Raw genomic sequence first — 17,978 nt, forward strand, 5'->3', positions numbered from 1 at the left:
GAACAGGGCCTCAGACTGTCACAATAAGAGAAGGACCTTACACTGGCAGACAGTGATTTTGATTCTTTCTTTTATACCTCTACTAGCCAAGTGATAAGATTACACCTAAATTCTTAGAGTATAGGTCTTTACAGACAGGCCTGAATATCTATATCCTAACAGTAGGGCAGCATGAAAGGAATACCAATTGCTATTGAAATTCAGAGTCAATTCCCTGCCTGCATGTCTCAGTGCATCGGCATGTAAAGAGGCATTGCAAAAGCCAAGGAGGAAGGATGGCCAGAGAGCTGCACAAGCCACTTCAGGATCTCATTGTTGTGCACATATTCATAAGTCAAAGTAGAACAGCTCAGTAGGTGCCAACACAGTCAAAGCTGGGCCACTCGTTTCCAGGTCAAATCCTCCCTCCCCCCACTGAGTCCATCTCCTGCAACGTGTGAGCTGGAAAAGCATTTGGGATATTGCCATTTCATGATCCCACGGTACTTGGTTTGGGTACATGGTGGTCAGATGTGGGAGGACAGACACCCTCCTCCCCCTCAACCGAAGGATTTTCATAGGCCGTATCAGCAAAGAGACAAATGGCTTTTCCCCGTTGGGATCATCGGCACAGCAGGACCACCCAGCATAGTGTAGATGTGACCCCCGCACAGAGATCTGGAGGCTAGTCAGAAAAGCCTTCCCCAAGTCGTCTTTTCAGGACACAGGACACACACCCGACACAGAAGAGGAAAAAAGGCAATTTCAGAACAGAAAGCAAAATCTTTTATTGTACACAGTACAGAATGTAATGCAGCTTTGCAGGAGATGCACGACCCTGCTCAAGGAAAGGTTATTTCAGATCACTCCTCAGATTAACCCTTTCTGCACTGTAGACTTTCCACCCTGAACAAAAGCTAGCATCCATCCCCTCGGTGCAGGAGTGCAAGAGTGATGCCTGCATCCCACATTTCATGACTGTACAGGCCACTTTTATACATCATGGGGAAAGAAATTTAGTCTACAAAGAGTTAATCGTCATACTTTCAAAAAAAGTAACAACTCAGTCAACAAACCCAAACCAGGTTAACTAAGAAGGAAAAAAACCCTATACAGCATTTACAACAAAAATGTATAGATAGCTGGGGGGAAATATGCAAATAGGTAGAGCATATGGGAGTGGTACGGGTAAGTTAGGAAACTGTAACTGCATGAGGGCATGGGATTTAGGTGAACGTTTTGTTTATGGTGAGACATCCCTGAACTCCTCCCCCATCCAGGTATTACAGCCTAATTCTTAAAAAAGGCCTCCTCTTATAAGATCAGCCTGAACACACTGAAGAGGGAACTGTGACATGGAAATTAAGCTGAGAGTTCTGTTATTTGTATGTTTCACCCAGTCTCAAATGCCAGGAGCACGATGGAGGGTTAACATTTGAGCAGTGATATGGAGTGGAATAGGTAGTTCGGGAGGACCACACTAGCCAGGCCACAGGGTCACACCTTGGAGAGAGTTAACCCAGTGGGATATGCATGGATTATATACATATAATTCCCATAGTGTGGGAGCTGCGCTCACGGGACCCAAACAGCAGGGCCCTGCTGTCTTGCAGAACACTCCGAACGTATAGTGTGCAGGTGTTCCATTCAGTATCCAATGCGGAGAGCACAAAGCAGACACTAACGGGCGTGGCTGCCACGCAGGGTGCAGTGTCCTCAGAGCCTTGGCACTGCCGCGGGGAGGCTTGCAAAGAGCAGCTTTGCCTTAAAATACAAAAGACTACAAAATTGGTTTATAAACTTCTCCCCAACACGTGCGAAAAAACCCTGCCACAACCCCCCTTCCCCTGCAATTAAAGCCACCCCCCATCCCTGAGCATCGAACAGGGAGGAAGTGATGGACTCCACAGGAGAGCAGGAACCCGTGGTTCCAGAGAACCGGATCAGGAGTTAGGGGAGCTGTCCAGTGGGGTTTGTTTTTATTTAGAGAGAAAACAGAGGTTTCCTCAGGTCTGATGGGGTGCCAGGCATTTGAAACCACCCAGAGTGCTGTCCCACTCCTGGGATGCCAAGCACCACACTTGAAACCTAAACCAGACTAGCTTGGATCGCCCCCACTCCGCAAATCCATTGTCTGTGCAAAACAAAGCCCTTTCCAACACACAAGGCAGCTACAAGTATTGTGATTGATGCAAAGCAGATTGTCAGGATGGTGTGCTGTACAGTCACACAGTCTAGCCAAGTTCCAGGGGGAGCATTGGGCACAATGGCCACACCTCACACATATGTCCACAGCAGTGTAGCCTGGAACAAAGACTTCATGTTAACCCCCTCCCCGAAAAGCTCTTCGTGGTTGCAGCATTTGGCAGATCTACTCCTAGTCCTTAAGCTATCAGATTCTGTCTTCTGCGGGGCCACTGAACGTACATTTTAGGCTCCACCAATCATGCTTACAGTGTCCAGTTTTATGAAGAGCAAACATTCTTTACAAACCACTGCCTTTATTTGCCCAAACTTGACTTTCTAGCGCTAGCCTCCAGCAAGTCAGTAAGCAAAGCCCTCCGCATAGGGAAGGTTGCTGCAGTGATCCATCTCCAGGAGGTAAGCGGGGTTGTCTTCAAAATGTGTAAGAGGCAAGGTATCATCTTCGGTCACGTGGCAGTCGGGCTCGGCTTTCAAGAATGGGCGCTGATTGTCTGGGTAGGCCATGGAGAAGAGGGCATCAGGGTCACAGACAAATTTATAGACATACCGCTCGCCAGCCACCTAAAAGCAGAGACAAACGTCTGTGTTAGGATGAAAGAATTGGGAGGCTCCAGCATGCTCCAAAACATTCGGCTCCTACTTATAAAGACTGTTTGTGCAACGTTTCACAAACCCCATCCATAACAGGAGGAACAAGACAGAGCTAGGAGCTAAAGGCACAAAACTTCAAACCGATGGGTCATCTCTGTGGGCTGTCAAACGCCTTTATGGAAAGGGGTGCAACGGATAGAAAGGGGTTGTGGAGGGGGAGTTGTGTATGTGTTGGCTAATATTTTTCAAGAGACATATAGGGAATTTGGACAAGTATCTTCCATTACTTTTGAATGGAAGATGTGCCTAAATCCATAGGCGGCTTTCAGAGAGGTAAACAGCGGTGTCCCTAAGGGATCTGAACTGGGACGAGTGCTGTTCAACATATTCATAAGTGATCTGGAAAAAGGGAGGTGGCAAAATTTGCCGACTATACAAAATTACTCAAAATAATTTAATCCAAAGCAGACTGTAAAGAGTTACCAAGAGAACTCACAAAACTGGGTGACTGGTCAAGAAAATAGCAGATGAAATTCAGTGTTGATAAATGCAAAGTAATGCACATTGGAAAACAATCCCAATTATCCATACAAAATGAGAAGAGATTAAAAAGATAGTCATCTCTTTTCCAAGATGAAAAGTCTAAGGGGAGGAATATGACAGAGGTTTATAAAATCATGGTGTGGAGAAAAAGTGCTATTTACCCCTTCACATAACATAACCAGTGGTCCCCAATTAAATTAATAGGTAGCCGGTTTAAAACAAACAAAAGTATTTCTTCACACAACGCACAGTCAGCCTGTGGAACTCATTGCCCGGGGATACTGTGAAGGCCAAAAATATAACTGGGTTCAAAAAAGAATTGGATAACTTGATGGAGGACAAGTCCCTCAATCGCTATTAGCCAAGATGGTCAGGGATGCAACCCTATGCTCTGGGACAGATCACTCAATAATTCCCTGTTCTGTTCATTCCCTCTGAAGCACCTGGCATTGGCGACTATCAGAAGACAGATACTGGGGTAGATGGACCATTGGTCTGACCCAGTATGGCCATTATTTTCTTAGAATCTCAGCTGCCACACGTGGCTCAGGACACATGGATGTGGATTAGAATGGGATGTTTCAGTTCTTCCACTAGGGGGCAGAATATTGAACAAAGCCCTTAACTGAGCACTCATCCACACAGTATTAGAAGTTAAATGGTACAATTTGCATAAGGGCTGGAGGATTCATTCTCGAGGACCCTGACTACAGGGTGTGCTCACGTTCCCAGCACTACTGTTTGGATTAGGATATTTATTGTCATTTGTCAAGGCAAACTTTGCTCCTCTCCCAGTGAAAAGTAGCACAATGCTTCCGAGGGTTTATTACTGAAGCTTCTCTTAAAGATGGCCTCTTTAGGGCTAAACCAGCTCTCCAGTTCAGAAGTGCTTCATCTGATGGTCTGTAGACCAGCCCTCTCCTCAGTTTACTAGAGCACAATCTCCATCTGGCTTGAAATAGATCAGGGTGAAAGTGGAATAGTCAACGAGCCACAATCCCCTAGCATGGACACAGCTATACTGGTACAGTAACTCCTCCTTAAAGTCGTCCCAGTTAACCATGTTTCGTTGCTGATCAATTAGAGAACTTGCTCGTTTAAAGTTACACAATGCTCGCTTATAATGTTTGGCAGCCACCTGCTTTGTCCACTGCTTGCAGAAAGAGCAGCCCATCACAGCTACTGGTGGGGGCTTGGAACCAGGGTGGACCAGCAGCCCCCCCACCCTCCACCAGCTCCCTTAAGTTCCCTGTGCAGCAGTCGCCCAGCAGACTACCAATTGCCAGCAGTTCAGCTGTCTCTCCCTTCATTGCCATGTGTTGCTCCTGCCCTCTGCCTTGGAGCCTCCTGCTTGCTGTGCAGGTGGGGAAGAGGTGGCTAATGTCAGGGTATCCCCCTCCCCCCGCTCCTGCCCCCCCATCTCCACAGAGCAGGGGGACACACCACAGAGCTCAGGAGGGGGGAGCCTGCTGGCAGCAACTGCTGTCTCCACTTGCTGATCTACTTAAAAAGGCAGCGTACTTAAAGGGGCAATGCCCATCTCTCCCCCCCGCCACACACACACTGTGCGTCTCTGCCATGCTGTCTCCCCTCCCTCCATTCCTCCTGCCTTATAGAGCGTCAGGCTACATTAACAACAATGTGTTAACTCTTGAGGACTCAGCCCAATGCTCATCATTTAGCAGTAAGGCATTCCCTGGGAAATATCCCTTTCACCACCTCAACCAAGCTTCACAATCATTGCTGTGTACAGTATTAAACTGTTTGTTTAAAACTTATACTGTGTGTGTATACACACACAGTGTATGTATTTTTGTGTGTATATACATACACACACAGTTTTGTCTGGCGAAAAAAATTTCCCTGGAACCTAACGCTGCCCCCTCCCCATTTACATTAATTCTTGTGGGGAAATTGGATTCGCTTAACATCGTTTTGCTTAAAGTAGCAGTTTTCAGGAACATAAGTACAACATTAAGTGAGGAGTTACTTTATAAATCTGCCTGTAACAGCTCAGTCTAGGTTTAGGCACACCGGCAGCCACACTAGAGTTGTCACTATTTCAGTACGACAGCCGTACCCCTAACAGAACAGTTAACGCTTTGCTACTTTGCATTCCGTTCCCATAAGGCTGCATCTTTACAGTTCGCCCATGAGATGCTAAAAAATTAAATTGGTGCCCCAGTCTCTCCCCTAACAGCCCCTGCCCCAAACCAGGTTACATCACTGTTTCCCACTGCCTTGGTTTGGTGGAGTCACTTCCCTCTTCCAAGTGTCTGTCCCCAGAGCAACAGAAGCCAGGGGACCCGGGTCCCACTCCTGAAAGGTTCTGCAGCTACTCAGGAATCCGACTAGCCATGGGCACCACACATGCTGTCCTGCTGCTGCCGCCGCCAGTCCCCACCCCCTCACCCAGAGGGGCTGTCCCCATGCACCAGCCCTCGACCCTCAGGCATCCAGCTTGCTGTTGACAGGCAGCGGTGACCTACTTGCCTTCTGCATGATGCCCTTTTCATAGTAGTAGCGCAGAGAACGGCTGAGCTTGTCGTAGTTCATGGCTGGTCGGTTCTTCTGGATTCCCCAGCGTCGAGCTACCTGAGGAGAGAGGAGACAGGCATGAAGACCCAGGGGCAGCTCTGATGGGTTTGCCAAAGGTTAGTGATACTGAGAGGGGTCTTAAAGAGCCTTGGTGACCAGAGTCCTCCAACAGGTATAGACCCAGGCACAGCCAGCACCTGCATGTACCATTCAGTCCTTGCACTAGCCAAAGTGGTGGCTTGTTATGTGCTCATATATCTATGAGAAATTGGGCCTTCACCAGCAAGTAACTGCTCATACATCACAGAGCAGCCAAACAATGGCTGCTGGACTCAATCTTGCAACCACCAGGCTCTGTGTCCCATTACCAACCCCCTGAGCCGCCTAGGGCCTCAGAATATAGCAGGCTGGCTGAGCCATCACTTCTACCCAACCCCCGGGTTATCGACCACTAGCCATTAGCACGCGGCAGCTAAGCTCTGTGGTTTTGGTTGCAGTCAATAAGGAATTACTAGAACGGACACCTCAGAAACCTGAGAGAGGCAGCCACAGGCAGGAGCTGCTAATGGGCTGCAAGAGAACCCAGTCATTTCTAAGCAGATTCCGGAGTAGCCTGAAGAGGTTTACTCATTTCTGCTCCCTTCGGGAGCAGGAATCTGATGACATGAGGCTGCTGCCAACCAATCCACCCTCTCCCTGGAGATTTCTGGAATGGACAATAAGCCACAGGGCACCATTATCCACTTGGAGATAGATTAATGGGATTTCCTGACACTAAGTGCACTAAGCCAAACCCCGTCCACCTGAGGCATTGTAACAGAGGGGAAATGCACGGAGAGGCCTGAGGCGCCAACCCGAGCTGAACACAGAGCAGTTCAAATGGCAACACCGACTGGCAAGGCAGGTAAATCTCCCTGGCCAATGTTAAGGTTGGGGGGCCCTTTTCTGTTCACCAGGTGAGTTGCGGAGGTGAAAGAAACTCGCCCAAGGACCTCTAGTTACAGCAGCAAAGTGGCTAGCGGGCAGGGGAGTTGCTCTCCTCTTCAGCTGTTTAAAATTAGAGCGGTGCATGGGTTTAGCATCCCAAGCCACACCTGTGGAATGTAACATCCCTCTCCATCCCCTCCCATGCTCCAGGCCTAAGAGGAAACGGTAACCCCTCTTCCATAAGGTTTAGTGTTTTGGCCTCTATTCATGGCCTGGGGAAGGGAATGGACAGAGATTGTGGAGCTGGCTCCTGCTAACACAGACACTCGTTAACAAGGGGCAGCAGAACAGCAACGGTTTATTTGCTAGAAACCTAAGCACTTGAAAGCAAAGATGCCACCTCCGGAGGGAAAAGGAAGCCCAGCTGTCCTGCCACACCCACATTGGCCTTTCCTCAGGGAAAGCTGTAAGGTGCTACACCACTGCAGGCAGGACAGCAACCCCCCCCGGCCCCCCCAGCCAAGCTCTGGAAGCGCCTCCAGAGCACGCTGTCCGTTCAGTCACAGCCTCTTCCTGCCATCACTTCCATATGCAACAAGAGTGTTTGTGTACGCAGGGCTTCCAAGCAGCGCCGTAGCTATGGTTACGTAATCGCCTTCCAGCACCAGGGCTCCGCTAGCGGAGGGGGCCGCAGAAGAGCTCCGTCTGTCGCAACACTGCACGACGCTGTGCGCTGGTGAGCCCCACGAGGCCTACTCACAGCTAGCCAGGCCCTGGCTGGGGACTGCTCCAGGAGTGCGCGGGCCAGTTAGCACTGCAACAGAAGAGAGCTTGGCTTCCCTGCCTAGCTTGCTCTTGGCCGGGGGAGATTACATGACTCCTGTCATATCTCCTCCACAAAGAGAGGCGGCGGCATCCCAGGGACCACGGCTCCTTGCGCCCTGGTGGTTTTTTGTCACATGTTCCACCCCCCCCCCACTTGCATCCCCCCCTTAATTCCATCCTTCCCCCAAAAGGCAATAAAAGCAGACTCATGGCGAAAGCATTTGCAGACTGAAGAGCCGCCTGTCAGCGTTCAGAGGGTGCTCAACTGGAAGACAATCAAAGCCACTTGATTAGGGAGCCTGCCAAAAAAGCCGTTTGAAAACCACAATTTCCATGCACAGCGCAATAGAGATTATGGATCATTACCCAGAGTGCACCGCTCAGCAATGCAGCTGGTTTCAATTACTTAAACTGCTTCTTCCTCTGCGTCACTGTGCAAACGTGCCCCGATGCTCCTCACAGAGGGCAATTTAAGAAGCCCGGTGCCTTCTTGGAATTGCCAGGGCAGAGCCGACAGCTACAGTGGAAACCTCACAGACCCTGCTAGGTGTCCAATGCACCTGGCAAGTACTGGCCCGGCCCAGCCCAGCCCAGGGCCACGTGGGCAGGGAAGGCAACATGCTAGAGTGAAAGGGAAGGAAGGATTCTCACAGAGCGCCCAGGGAGAGCACATGAACTGGCAGCTACAGTATAGGAGATAATGACACAAGCACCCAGGGCTCCTGGTTGGCAGATTGGTAACAAGCAATCTGGGGCTCCGGCATAGCAGGCATGGAGACCTGGGCTTGTGCCATCTGTTCAGCCCCCTTGGGCTGTGTTACAGGCAGGAGAAGATCCGACAACAAACTGTGACACAGGGCCTAACCCAGGGTCACCTGCAGGCTCCTGTGGGTGAAGGAGGAGACAGGGCTGCGGAGGAGACAGTCTGGTTCCCATGAGAGGGAATGCTCTTCCAAAGGTAACATGTGTGTCTCAGCCCTGGGCAAAGCAGTTACTGCTGGTGGGAATATGGACCCCTAATCAGAGGGACCCAAGCAGAGCATGGCTTACAATGGAATCACAGCAGTAACCCCCCTACCCCTGTTACACCTTTTCACTTTGCAGTCAAAATGGCCCTATTTTGGGTTCCCAGCTGTTCTGGGGCGGGAGGGACATATTTCCACGACATTTCTGCTGTTCGGTGTCTGCTGAGACAGGAATTGGGGATGGAAGTTGCAAGTTAATTGCTCCAGTTGCCAGGGGAGACAGCATTGCTGGCTTTTACATCTTGAAGACTACTCAAAAGCAGACTGGGTGTAAAATAAAAGCTATAGACTACGCTGCTGGCAGGACCTGCACACGTCACAGCCGCTGTACCTGTGATTGCCTGTAGTGCCCGGCTGCGGAGTCCCGCCCTTGCTCGAGAATCTGTGTGTCCATTTGAAAACAATTCTCGCCCTTGGAGCAGCGAAACAGCCCCAAGTAAGCAAACAGAAAACACACTCCCTTCACCCACAGGAACAAAGCGAGGCAGAGGCAGCAGTGCCTGCCTGAGCTGGCAGACAGCTCTGAGAGGTGGGAACTGCTCCTCTTCCCTCACTGTGCTGTATGTTGACTCTGAAACCTAGTGATGAAAGTCTAAATATCAATATTAACTCTCTCACTGCTGGATGTGTCCACTACAGTGTTTGAGGCCCCAGCACCAACCATAAATCTACCTCCATTTCTGCCCAAGCTCCAGCACTCACCCCATCTGTACTCTCTGTCTGTGAGGCAGACCACAAGGCTAGCCCAGCACTAACTCTACAAATGGAGAGCTCAGCCCCCTGGTCCTAGGTGAGCCAGAGTCTCAGACCTCCTCCAGTGCTGAGCAAGAGCCAGACTATTTCCCATATGGCTGGAGGGCCTAGCTGAGCCAGCCAGGGCCCCAGAGCTCTAACCCTGCCAAGCATATACCAAGGCAGCTACATTTGTTCCATCCCAAGGCTCCGTATGCCTTGTCCAGCCTTCCTCAAGAGGCTGAAAAGCTGCTGTACACAGCCCCTGCTCACAGCGCCCACAGGACCATGGGTCTCCCCTCTGGAGATCCAGAGCACACTCCATGGCCCCAGCAAAGATGTTCTCTACACCCCCCTGCCCCCAGGCCTGCCTGCCATTTAGGGAGAGAGAGGGGTGGAAAGGAGAGAGCCCTGATCAGCCTGAGGCTCCAAGCCAGTCATTCATTTCCAATAAGGATTAAACCCCACTAGACTCAACCCTTCCCCCACTGTTCCCCCCACACTGGACCAGGCAATGCCCAGAGTGTTGGGGGTGGGGGCAGTGGGTTGGGAACAGAGGCCTTTGTTTCTGGGTTGTCACCAAGCCAGCAGCCACTGGCGAGTCCCGAGGCCAGCTCTGTACCTCTTCAGGCTCGATCAGCTTGAACTCCATGCCCCGGCCTGTCCAGGCAATGAAGTGGGCATTGGCCGGGTCATCCAGGAGCGTGACCAGGAACTGCCAGAGCTGCAGTGACCCTCGTCTCTGGTATGGAGGCCCCTCCCGATACATGGTGGGCTCCTGCTTCACTTTCCCTGCGTGGAAGGAGAGACACGTTAGATCACCCACTCCCAGCACAGCAGGGCCCCGGCTCGCTGCCGACCTGCTGTCTCCTGCACTCGGGGGCAGCCTGGCTGGTCTCTAGCCCTAGAATGAGGCTGCCCGAGGATGCCACCATGCCATGGATAGAGAGTGGGGCCTGGTGACAGAGCCCAGCTCCGGTGTCCTTTTGCCACTGGCTTGGGTTTCTCATCCTGCTTTTGTCAGAAGAGCCAGCTGCAGGAATTCTAATAGGCAGCTCCACACCTGCCCCCCTGCCACATTACAGCCAGTGTCTTACCTTCCAGCCTCTCCGGCACCACGCAGGTGTCATCAAAGTACAACCGGGCATCTTTTTCATAGGAAAACCCTAGGAGGAAAGCATGCCCATTAGCTCTGCAGTCCAGACCAGAGAGGCGACATAAGAACGGCCATACTGGGTCAGACCAAAGATCCATCAAACCCAGTATCCTGTCCTCTGACAGCGGCCAATGGCAGATGCCCCAAAGGGAATGAACAGACAGGTTATCATCAAGTGATCCATGTCCTGTCACCCAATCCCAGCTTCTGGCAAACAGAGGCTAGGGACACCATCCCTGCCCATCCTGGCTAATAGATTCATGGAAGATAGCCATTAATGGACCTATCTAGCTCCCTTTTGAGCCCCGTTATAGTAAAATACCTATGCTGAAGCATACATGACATGGGTGCAGAGGTGTGATTAGCTGATTGTGCTACTGAACCAACCGAACCCCGGATCAGAAATCTCCTGGACACCTGCCAGCTACCCCCTTTGCTTAGGGAGACCATGGCTTTATTTGAGGCCCATCTGACGCAGTTTCTCAGAAAACTGAAAATTTGTCTGGTATGAATCCAGATCTCCTCGTTCTAGCAGAAGGTTTCCCTACCATCCTACTGGGACAGGCAGCCGGTGGCATTAATAAATGCTGACTGTCACCAGCCAGCTCAGCAAAACAAACACACTAAAAAGGCTTTCAAGAGACCATTGAGAATGCACAAAAGACCCCGCTGAGAATAGTGAAATCCCAGCTGCTACAGTGCCATAGCCACAAACATGGCCTGGGTTGGAGTCCAGGCTACACACCAAGCAGGGCCTTTGTGCCGGGGTCAGCAGCGGCACTGCTGGAGAGTTAGTGCCTGTAAAAACCACCGTATTCCTGACGGCACAAACTCATTTCATACCCACCTTTTGGGTCAACTTCTCTAATGCTCAGGCCCAAACCTACTGCTCTACGAGCAGATTTGGACCATGGATTGTTTCCTCCCCTTCACCTTGAGGCCAGGCATACAGCTAACAGCTTTAGAAAGTCAGCACATTTCACTTGCAAGAGGAACATCCAAGGATAGTCCCATTTCTGGGCTAAACGGTGCATCGGCTCACTTGGCCTGGCCCTCAGAAAGTTGGATTCTATTTGCTGGCAGAAAACCTGTCTAGACTAGTTCAGTGAGTGAGCTGAAAGCCACTCCGCTGGCCGAATACCATTCAGATTTCTCCTCTTCCCCAGCCCATGTAGCTCCAGTAACTGAAAACCCTCTTACTGTCTCTATCAGGCATATTATCCCAGACTAGAGGGTACAGCCAAGTATGTGGCTGTCGAGATGTGTGGCTGAGAATGGCAGCGTGGTTTCCCCTTGCTCTCTCACACAGCTGGGATGGTCTGTTAGCTCAGGTGAAGCGTCAGTTGAAATGGAGACGCACTATTATTAGCAGCTGCATCAGGCACAGCCATCCGTACCACCGTCTAATACACCCAAGAGCAGGGCAGGAAGGAAGAACTCAGGCTGCGGTAAATGGGAGTCTCAACAGTCGCACGGAAGGATACAGAGTGCCTGGTAAGGGGCAGATTGGATCTCTAAAACCAGCAGTGACGCTGGTTTGCTATTCCACCTGCTTTTCACTACTCGTGCTTGACTCACCCCAGTACAGAAAGGAAGCTACAGATGGGTGGGGGTGGGTACCAGAACCAGGGAAGTTCCTAGGCCTCTCCCTTTCTAAAGCAGTGGTCACAGTAGTAGCACCGTCAACGGACACTCTTCTCAGGGTCCTTTGTGTCAGCAGCCACCACAACCCTCTGCCCCAGTCAATGCCACGCAACTCTGCACCCATGCCCGTCCCCACTGTGCTCCGTCTTGTGTACACACGCGCACACTTACCCTCCTGGCCCGTGGGGAAGTAGCCCCCTCCTCTCATGTATGACGACTGGCAGGTAGGCACTTCTACAATCAAGACAATAGCCGAGTTAAGCCTGCGCTGAACCAGGCAGCGCTACACCCTGACCACGCGGCAAAGCAGAAGCAGCACGCTGAGATAGCCCCACTCGGCCCCCTGGGAACGTTACAAAGCCACTGCGAGCGTGGTCGGCAGGTGCAATGGCTCAACACCTCCACCTGCTGGGCGGGGTCAGCATCACCCCATCACAGGCCACATCATCCTCCCAGGGCCCTGGCGCTGCTCCTTGGCACGCTGCATGCCTCCCACCTGGGTTTGGCAGTGCCATGAGAGCAGGAAACCCCGCGAGATCACAGTTAGCCCTACAAGCAATTCTATTGTGGTGACATATGATGGGGCGCACCCGGTCTTCCCAGCACCGTATGGCAGGGCCTGTCCCTACCATCCCCACTCAGGGCAGAAGCAGCAGAGGGGGGATCCTCCCAGCCTGCCTAGAGAGGCCTCCCAGAAGTAGCCAGAGCTCAGCTGGGACCAGAGGGACCGGGGAGGAGGAGGGCTCCTCTCTGGCCACAGGAGCTCGTGGGGCAGCCAGGGTTTGATCCTGGCTGCACTTGCTTAATCTGGGAGAGAGGGGCACCCTGAGCTAAGGGGGAGGCTAAAGGGACCAGGTGGGAAGAGGCCCAGGGAAGCAGCAGCAATGAATTGCAGGGAGCTGTGTGGGGCTGCTGGCTGTAGCGTCCCTTGGCTGGCACCAAGAGCAGTGCGGGGCCAGGTCCCCCTGCTCCAGGGAAGTGGAGTTGAACCACAGAGACAAGGCTTGTTTGGCAGCCCCACCTAAGGGGTGAGTTTACAGAGCCCAGAGCCGGGGCTGAAGACCCAGGTGAGGGCAGACAGTTTTGCTGGACTTTTGCTACTCCGGAAGGGGTTTGTTTTGAGTGTGTGACCCCGCCGGAGGCTGAGCTGCTGAAGACCCACCAGGCAAGGGCGACAATCTACAAGGGGCCTTGGGATCAGGAAAAGGGCTGCAGTACTGCACACAGCAGCAAGAGGCGCTCGCGAGGTGAGAGCTCCCCACAAGATTTCAGGGACTGCTTGATGTTCATTTTGACTCGCAGACTTCTCTGAACAGAGAATTCCCCCTCATCTAGGAAATTAGAAGCCTCAGAAAACAGGTCAGCTCATGGCTCTCAACTATTCCTAGCCCACATGACTATTTACCACCTCGGATTCAACATGAAAGATTAAACTGAGGTGTCCTGAACACAGCATATTGATCCTGGAGGTCTTACAAACCAGCTCTTCTCCTCTTCCTACAGGGGACAGCCCCCTCCTCTTTCACTCTCATCTCTTTGCAATAGCATGCGGACTCGAAATGAGCAGGGAGAGGTTATCAGCACAAAGTACAGGCTCCTTCCTGGTTTGGAAAAGGTAATCCAAACTGACTTGCAAAGGCGATTTGAAGACATTCAATAGGGAAAGGTCTGTTTCAACAACCCACTTTAGCAGATGGTCTTAAAAGAGACCAAGCCCAATAGTTTATCTTCTCCCACATAGCTCAAGCAACACAAGAAGGGAGGAAAGTTGGAGATAAACAAGAGTCCTTCAAAACCTTTAGCTATGCCCCCCCGCCACACACACACACCTGCTCCATTTTGTTGCTGACGACTGCATTCAATCCTGCCTTTGAGAGGTCACCATATTTTTAGGCCTAAGGCGATTAGAGGATTTTCCGTTGTGTAGCTAGGCCCTGCACTGTCAGCAGCCAGCAGAAATCACACAATGGGTCAACAGAGTCGGCTACCTGGGGCCAAGGGGAAAGCTTAGCCCGAGCCCACATAACTCCATGTGCTCAGATAACCTTTGCCCCTGTGAGCTAAGGGAAGGTGGGCAGGAGGAGGCATTCTGCACACAGGTCGGCAGCACAGTTGAGCAGGACTGCTGTGCAGATTACTGGAGCTTAGATACAGCAACATCTGTCGAGTGCCTGATGTTTGTTCTTTATACAAAAAAAAAAGTCATCTGACATTCTAACTTGGTTAGACATCAGTTTGGGGGCAGCGTGCGGGGTGAGGTTTCCCGCACCCGCAGTGGGAAGTGCCGAGGTCACAGAGGTCACCGCTTCAATGCAACATTATCAAGACGCCTTAGAGGAAGTTGCCAGCTAAACCCCAGCAGAGGCAGGTGGGCCAACTGCAGCTCCGTTCTTCTCCTAGCGTGGCAGATATAGTGGCACTTTGCTGCACCCCAGTGCTGGCTGGGAGATCGGGAGAGATAGCAGCTTGGCTCTAGCCTGGAGTGTGTGAATCAGCTGGAACTCGCTGCATCAACCTGCTCCCCGCCCCAACCATTCGGGGAAGAACTCCAGCCACACAGACGGCCTGCACACGGGGTGCTAGGTTATGCGCAGAAAGTGCTTCCTTCCACAGGGCCTCGGCAAAACCTGGGCACTGACCTATGGCCAGCAGGGGTTCTTTGGAGGCGTTTTGTTGGCATGAGAAAGCCAACAGGTTGCTGTATGTAAACACTGCTGTTCCCTTTCCCATCGGTCCCTCGCTGTGTTTGGAAGTCACCCAGCGGACTGAGAGGGCATAGCAGCGCCTACTCCAGTTTAGGGCATGAACCAATATGCTGTTCAGCTTCAACAGAGCCGTGGGAAGTGACTTCTTTATGCTCCCCCGCCAGCATTGCAGTGCCTGCACTCCCCCCTAGGGGGCGGCTTTCCTCTCCGACACACCGCACTCCCTACAGGCACTGGCTGAGGTCCGCAAGTTCCAAGTGGGGTCTATTCCTCACAGTAGGGTGCTCCACAGCCTTCCTGAAGCCCAGGGTCCTGCGCACGAGGAACACTACAGCAAAGGCACCAAGGCGGGGTCCTGGCTAAACCTTTCAGTAGCGTCTCCAGAGCTGGAGACCCAACTCCCATACAAACCTGAGTCAATGCAGTAATCCCTGGGCTCCTGCTTAATGCCCATTGGAGACTGGTATCCGTGCCTTGGGGGGCATGGAATGCCCGGGACACCGTGCTCGTAGAGAGGATCATGGTACTCCTGTTTGAATCCCTGAGGAGGGTGGGGAGCGGCCGGGACTATAGGCTCTGACATCTGCCTGTGGTAGACGGGGCGACTGTCTCCAGGAAGGCCTGGCGGAGGAGGGAAAGGATGGCAGGGCTCAGACAGCTGTCTCTGAAACCTTTGGGGAGAGAGAGAAAGAGAGGTGTTACTGTACAGCGAAATCATCTATTCCCAGCTCTGCCGAGCAGGCGGCCCTGCGGGAAACCACGCCCATTACCCTGACAAGAGTAGAATACCTAGCCCTGTTTTCCCCACTGCCAGCTGCCATTGGCAAGGCCCAGGGACGCCCACTGAAGATGTTCATTAACTAGAGATCACAGGTGTCAAATGCACTCTCCCTCTGAAATGGAGGCCGAGCTGCAATGCTGGGCTAATGACCTGCGGACTGAGGTTTCTGAGCAATGCTCAGAGACCGGGACTGGATTGGTCCCACTCCATCCAGGCTACATCCAGACAGTGGTGGGGGAATGACACATCACTGCCCTCTCCTGACTCTCAGGGACGTTTGCCATCTTTGTGGGTGTGGCATTCGGAGCAAGTCAGTTCAGTCCCCCTTGGCCAGGCCATCGCGACTTGCTCCTTGGTCCAGAGCCCGCTTACCAGCTATTGGTAAACAAGGCCTCACCTGCATCAAGGAAATTCACACAGACGAGGGCCCACTTGGCTGTGACCTTACAGCAGGCGTGCGAGACAAATACCTGCCTCCAAGGGGACCAGGGAGTCCTGTTCCTACCCCTTGGAGAACCCATGGGCAGGGGACAGAGAGAGAAGAGCCCCAGGATGTTCTGCTCCTGCGCTGTCACACAGCTTGGACTGAGGAGCTGGCAATTATATAACGCTGAATCCATTCCAACCTGCGAAAGCCAAGTGGCCTCTAATCTGCCTCTGGGGCTGGGATTAAGCATTTAACTCTCTGGCGTGGCATGGGCCTCAGAGCTCTCATGGATGCTCAAGGTGGCAGAGATCAGCCTGGGCCCTCGCAGAACACAGCCTATCTGAGGCACCTCTAGCCAAGTGACCTGCTGCTGAACCTTGTTGCACATCCTTCCGGGATCCTTAACGCTCAGGTTAAGGAAGCCACTGAAAGGTGCCCAGGCGTGTGCCAGCGGCAGGCACAAGTTACAATTTGCTGTACCCAGGCAGCGGGGTATGCCGGGGAACCCTCAGCTGGCGCCAGCAGGGGAGGAGATTGGGATGTGAAAGGCATCCTTCCCTATTTGTAATGCTCCAAAGGCTGAGTGTTGTGACTTGGGAGAGATGTGGACAGGAGCCCAGCCCAGCCCCCATCCCACAAGTCACTGCTCAACATCTCAGCACCTTGAAAGGCTATCTCTAATCAGTTCCTTTCCCAAGCACCAAGGCCCCTGGGACCTTTGTAACTGGATCCTTTGCAGCTGACGGGCCTGGATTACTTCACTTCCGATGGGTGCCCCTCTAACCTTTCAGCCTGAAACTCTAGCACTGTGGTGGTATGGCCTCTGCAGGAAGAGGCACTTCCGGACGGGCACGAGCCAGTAGCCCAAGCATTGCTGTCAGGTTGTCTGGAGCTCACAGCCCTGGGGGCTGCAAGGCGACCTCAGATGCTAGTGCCATTCACTAGGGCTTTTTTGGAGAGGGTGCGGGGAAGCAAGGGGAGAAAGATGAGAGCAGAGATATCCAGGGAGGTGGGCTCAGCTTTTGAAGCCCAGTGTTGACTTGTGTTCCTATGGTTTCCACTTGTGCAGATTAGGGAAGCATTTCAGATCTCATCCTGCTTAAAATAAAGCATAGCCAACTTTGTGCACTGACCTTCATTTGACTATAGCCCCCGCCCGCCCGCCCTGCCTGCTCCTCTGTGCGATCCCACAGCTGAGACAGAAAACAAAGCACCTGTTTACAGAGGCAGAAATAGGGAAACCTGACAGACAGGCTAGCTCCATTTGTAGTGAACCAGCCCCTCTCTTTCTACTCCCCCATTATTTCAGCAGATCCCATCTTTAAAGAATTCTCCACCATGCACGTCCGTGACACTTCGGAGGGAATAAATCAATGGCGCAACTAACTCAGACTAAGGAATACAGATGAGGATACAGATTTCCTGCCCCCTGAACTAGGCAAAAGCGCATCTAGGCCTTTTAAAGCAATCTACCTACCTAGATTCTGGTAGCACCAGCTTAAGAAAAAGGACATGAACAAACAGCGAACAAACTGCTGAAACTAGGTTGAACCCAGATGCTTTTTTTGCACATCTTTGTCACTGTAGCTGGTCTTGTGTGTGCAGATATATTCCACTTAGCTCTCTCTGGGAAACTGGAGATGGGTGACTTTGATGGAATAAGACGGATACACAGCTTGGCAAGAGTCAAGCAGAGTAACTGATAAAATTCGGCATCAGGCTGAAAGGTAGAACTAAGTGGGTTGTCACGGTGCTCTCCAGCAATGGACTGAGTAGAGACAATGTGGAGCAGTGTCAGACTCACAGCAATGGGAAGGTTTACAAGCACTTGGGAGGCTATGGTTAAAATACACAGAACACTCCCAACAAACTGCAGAAGTGCAATAGAAGCAACACAATA

General features: G+C 52.0%; 1 protein-coding gene across 3 annotated transcripts in view; it reads right to left on the reverse strand.

The window, feature by feature from the left end:
• Positions 1-742: 742 nt before the first annotated feature.
• Positions 743-17,978, reverse strand: part of ETV5 (ETS variant transcription factor 5) — a 37,757-nt gene continuing 20,521 nt past the window's right edge. For all 3 annotated transcript variants that reach the window (XM_084638825.1, XM_084638826.1, XM_084638824.1), the window contains 6 exons: positions 15,282-15,541; positions 12,337-12,399; positions 10,463-10,531; positions 9,988-10,157; positions 5,812-5,913; positions 743-2,745 (listed from right to left, as the gene is read on the reverse strand). In XM_084638825.1, the coding sequence (XP_084494951.1) occupies positions 2,524-2,745; positions 5,812-5,913; positions 9,988-10,157; positions 10,463-10,531; positions 12,337-12,399; positions 15,282-15,541 (886 nt within the window). In that variant the 3' untranslated portion in view covers positions 743-2,523. The remainder of the gene's footprint in view (positions 2,746-5,811; positions 5,914-9,987; positions 10,158-10,462; positions 10,532-12,336; positions 12,400-15,281; positions 15,542-17,978) is intronic.

Source organism: Lepidochelys olivacea (assembly GCF_965140295.1).
Source record: "Lepidochelys olivacea isolate rLepOli2 genome assembly, chromosome: 9".
In the NCBI taxonomy this organism is placed as follows: Eukaryota; Metazoa; Chordata; order Testudines; family Cheloniidae; genus Lepidochelys; species Lepidochelys olivacea.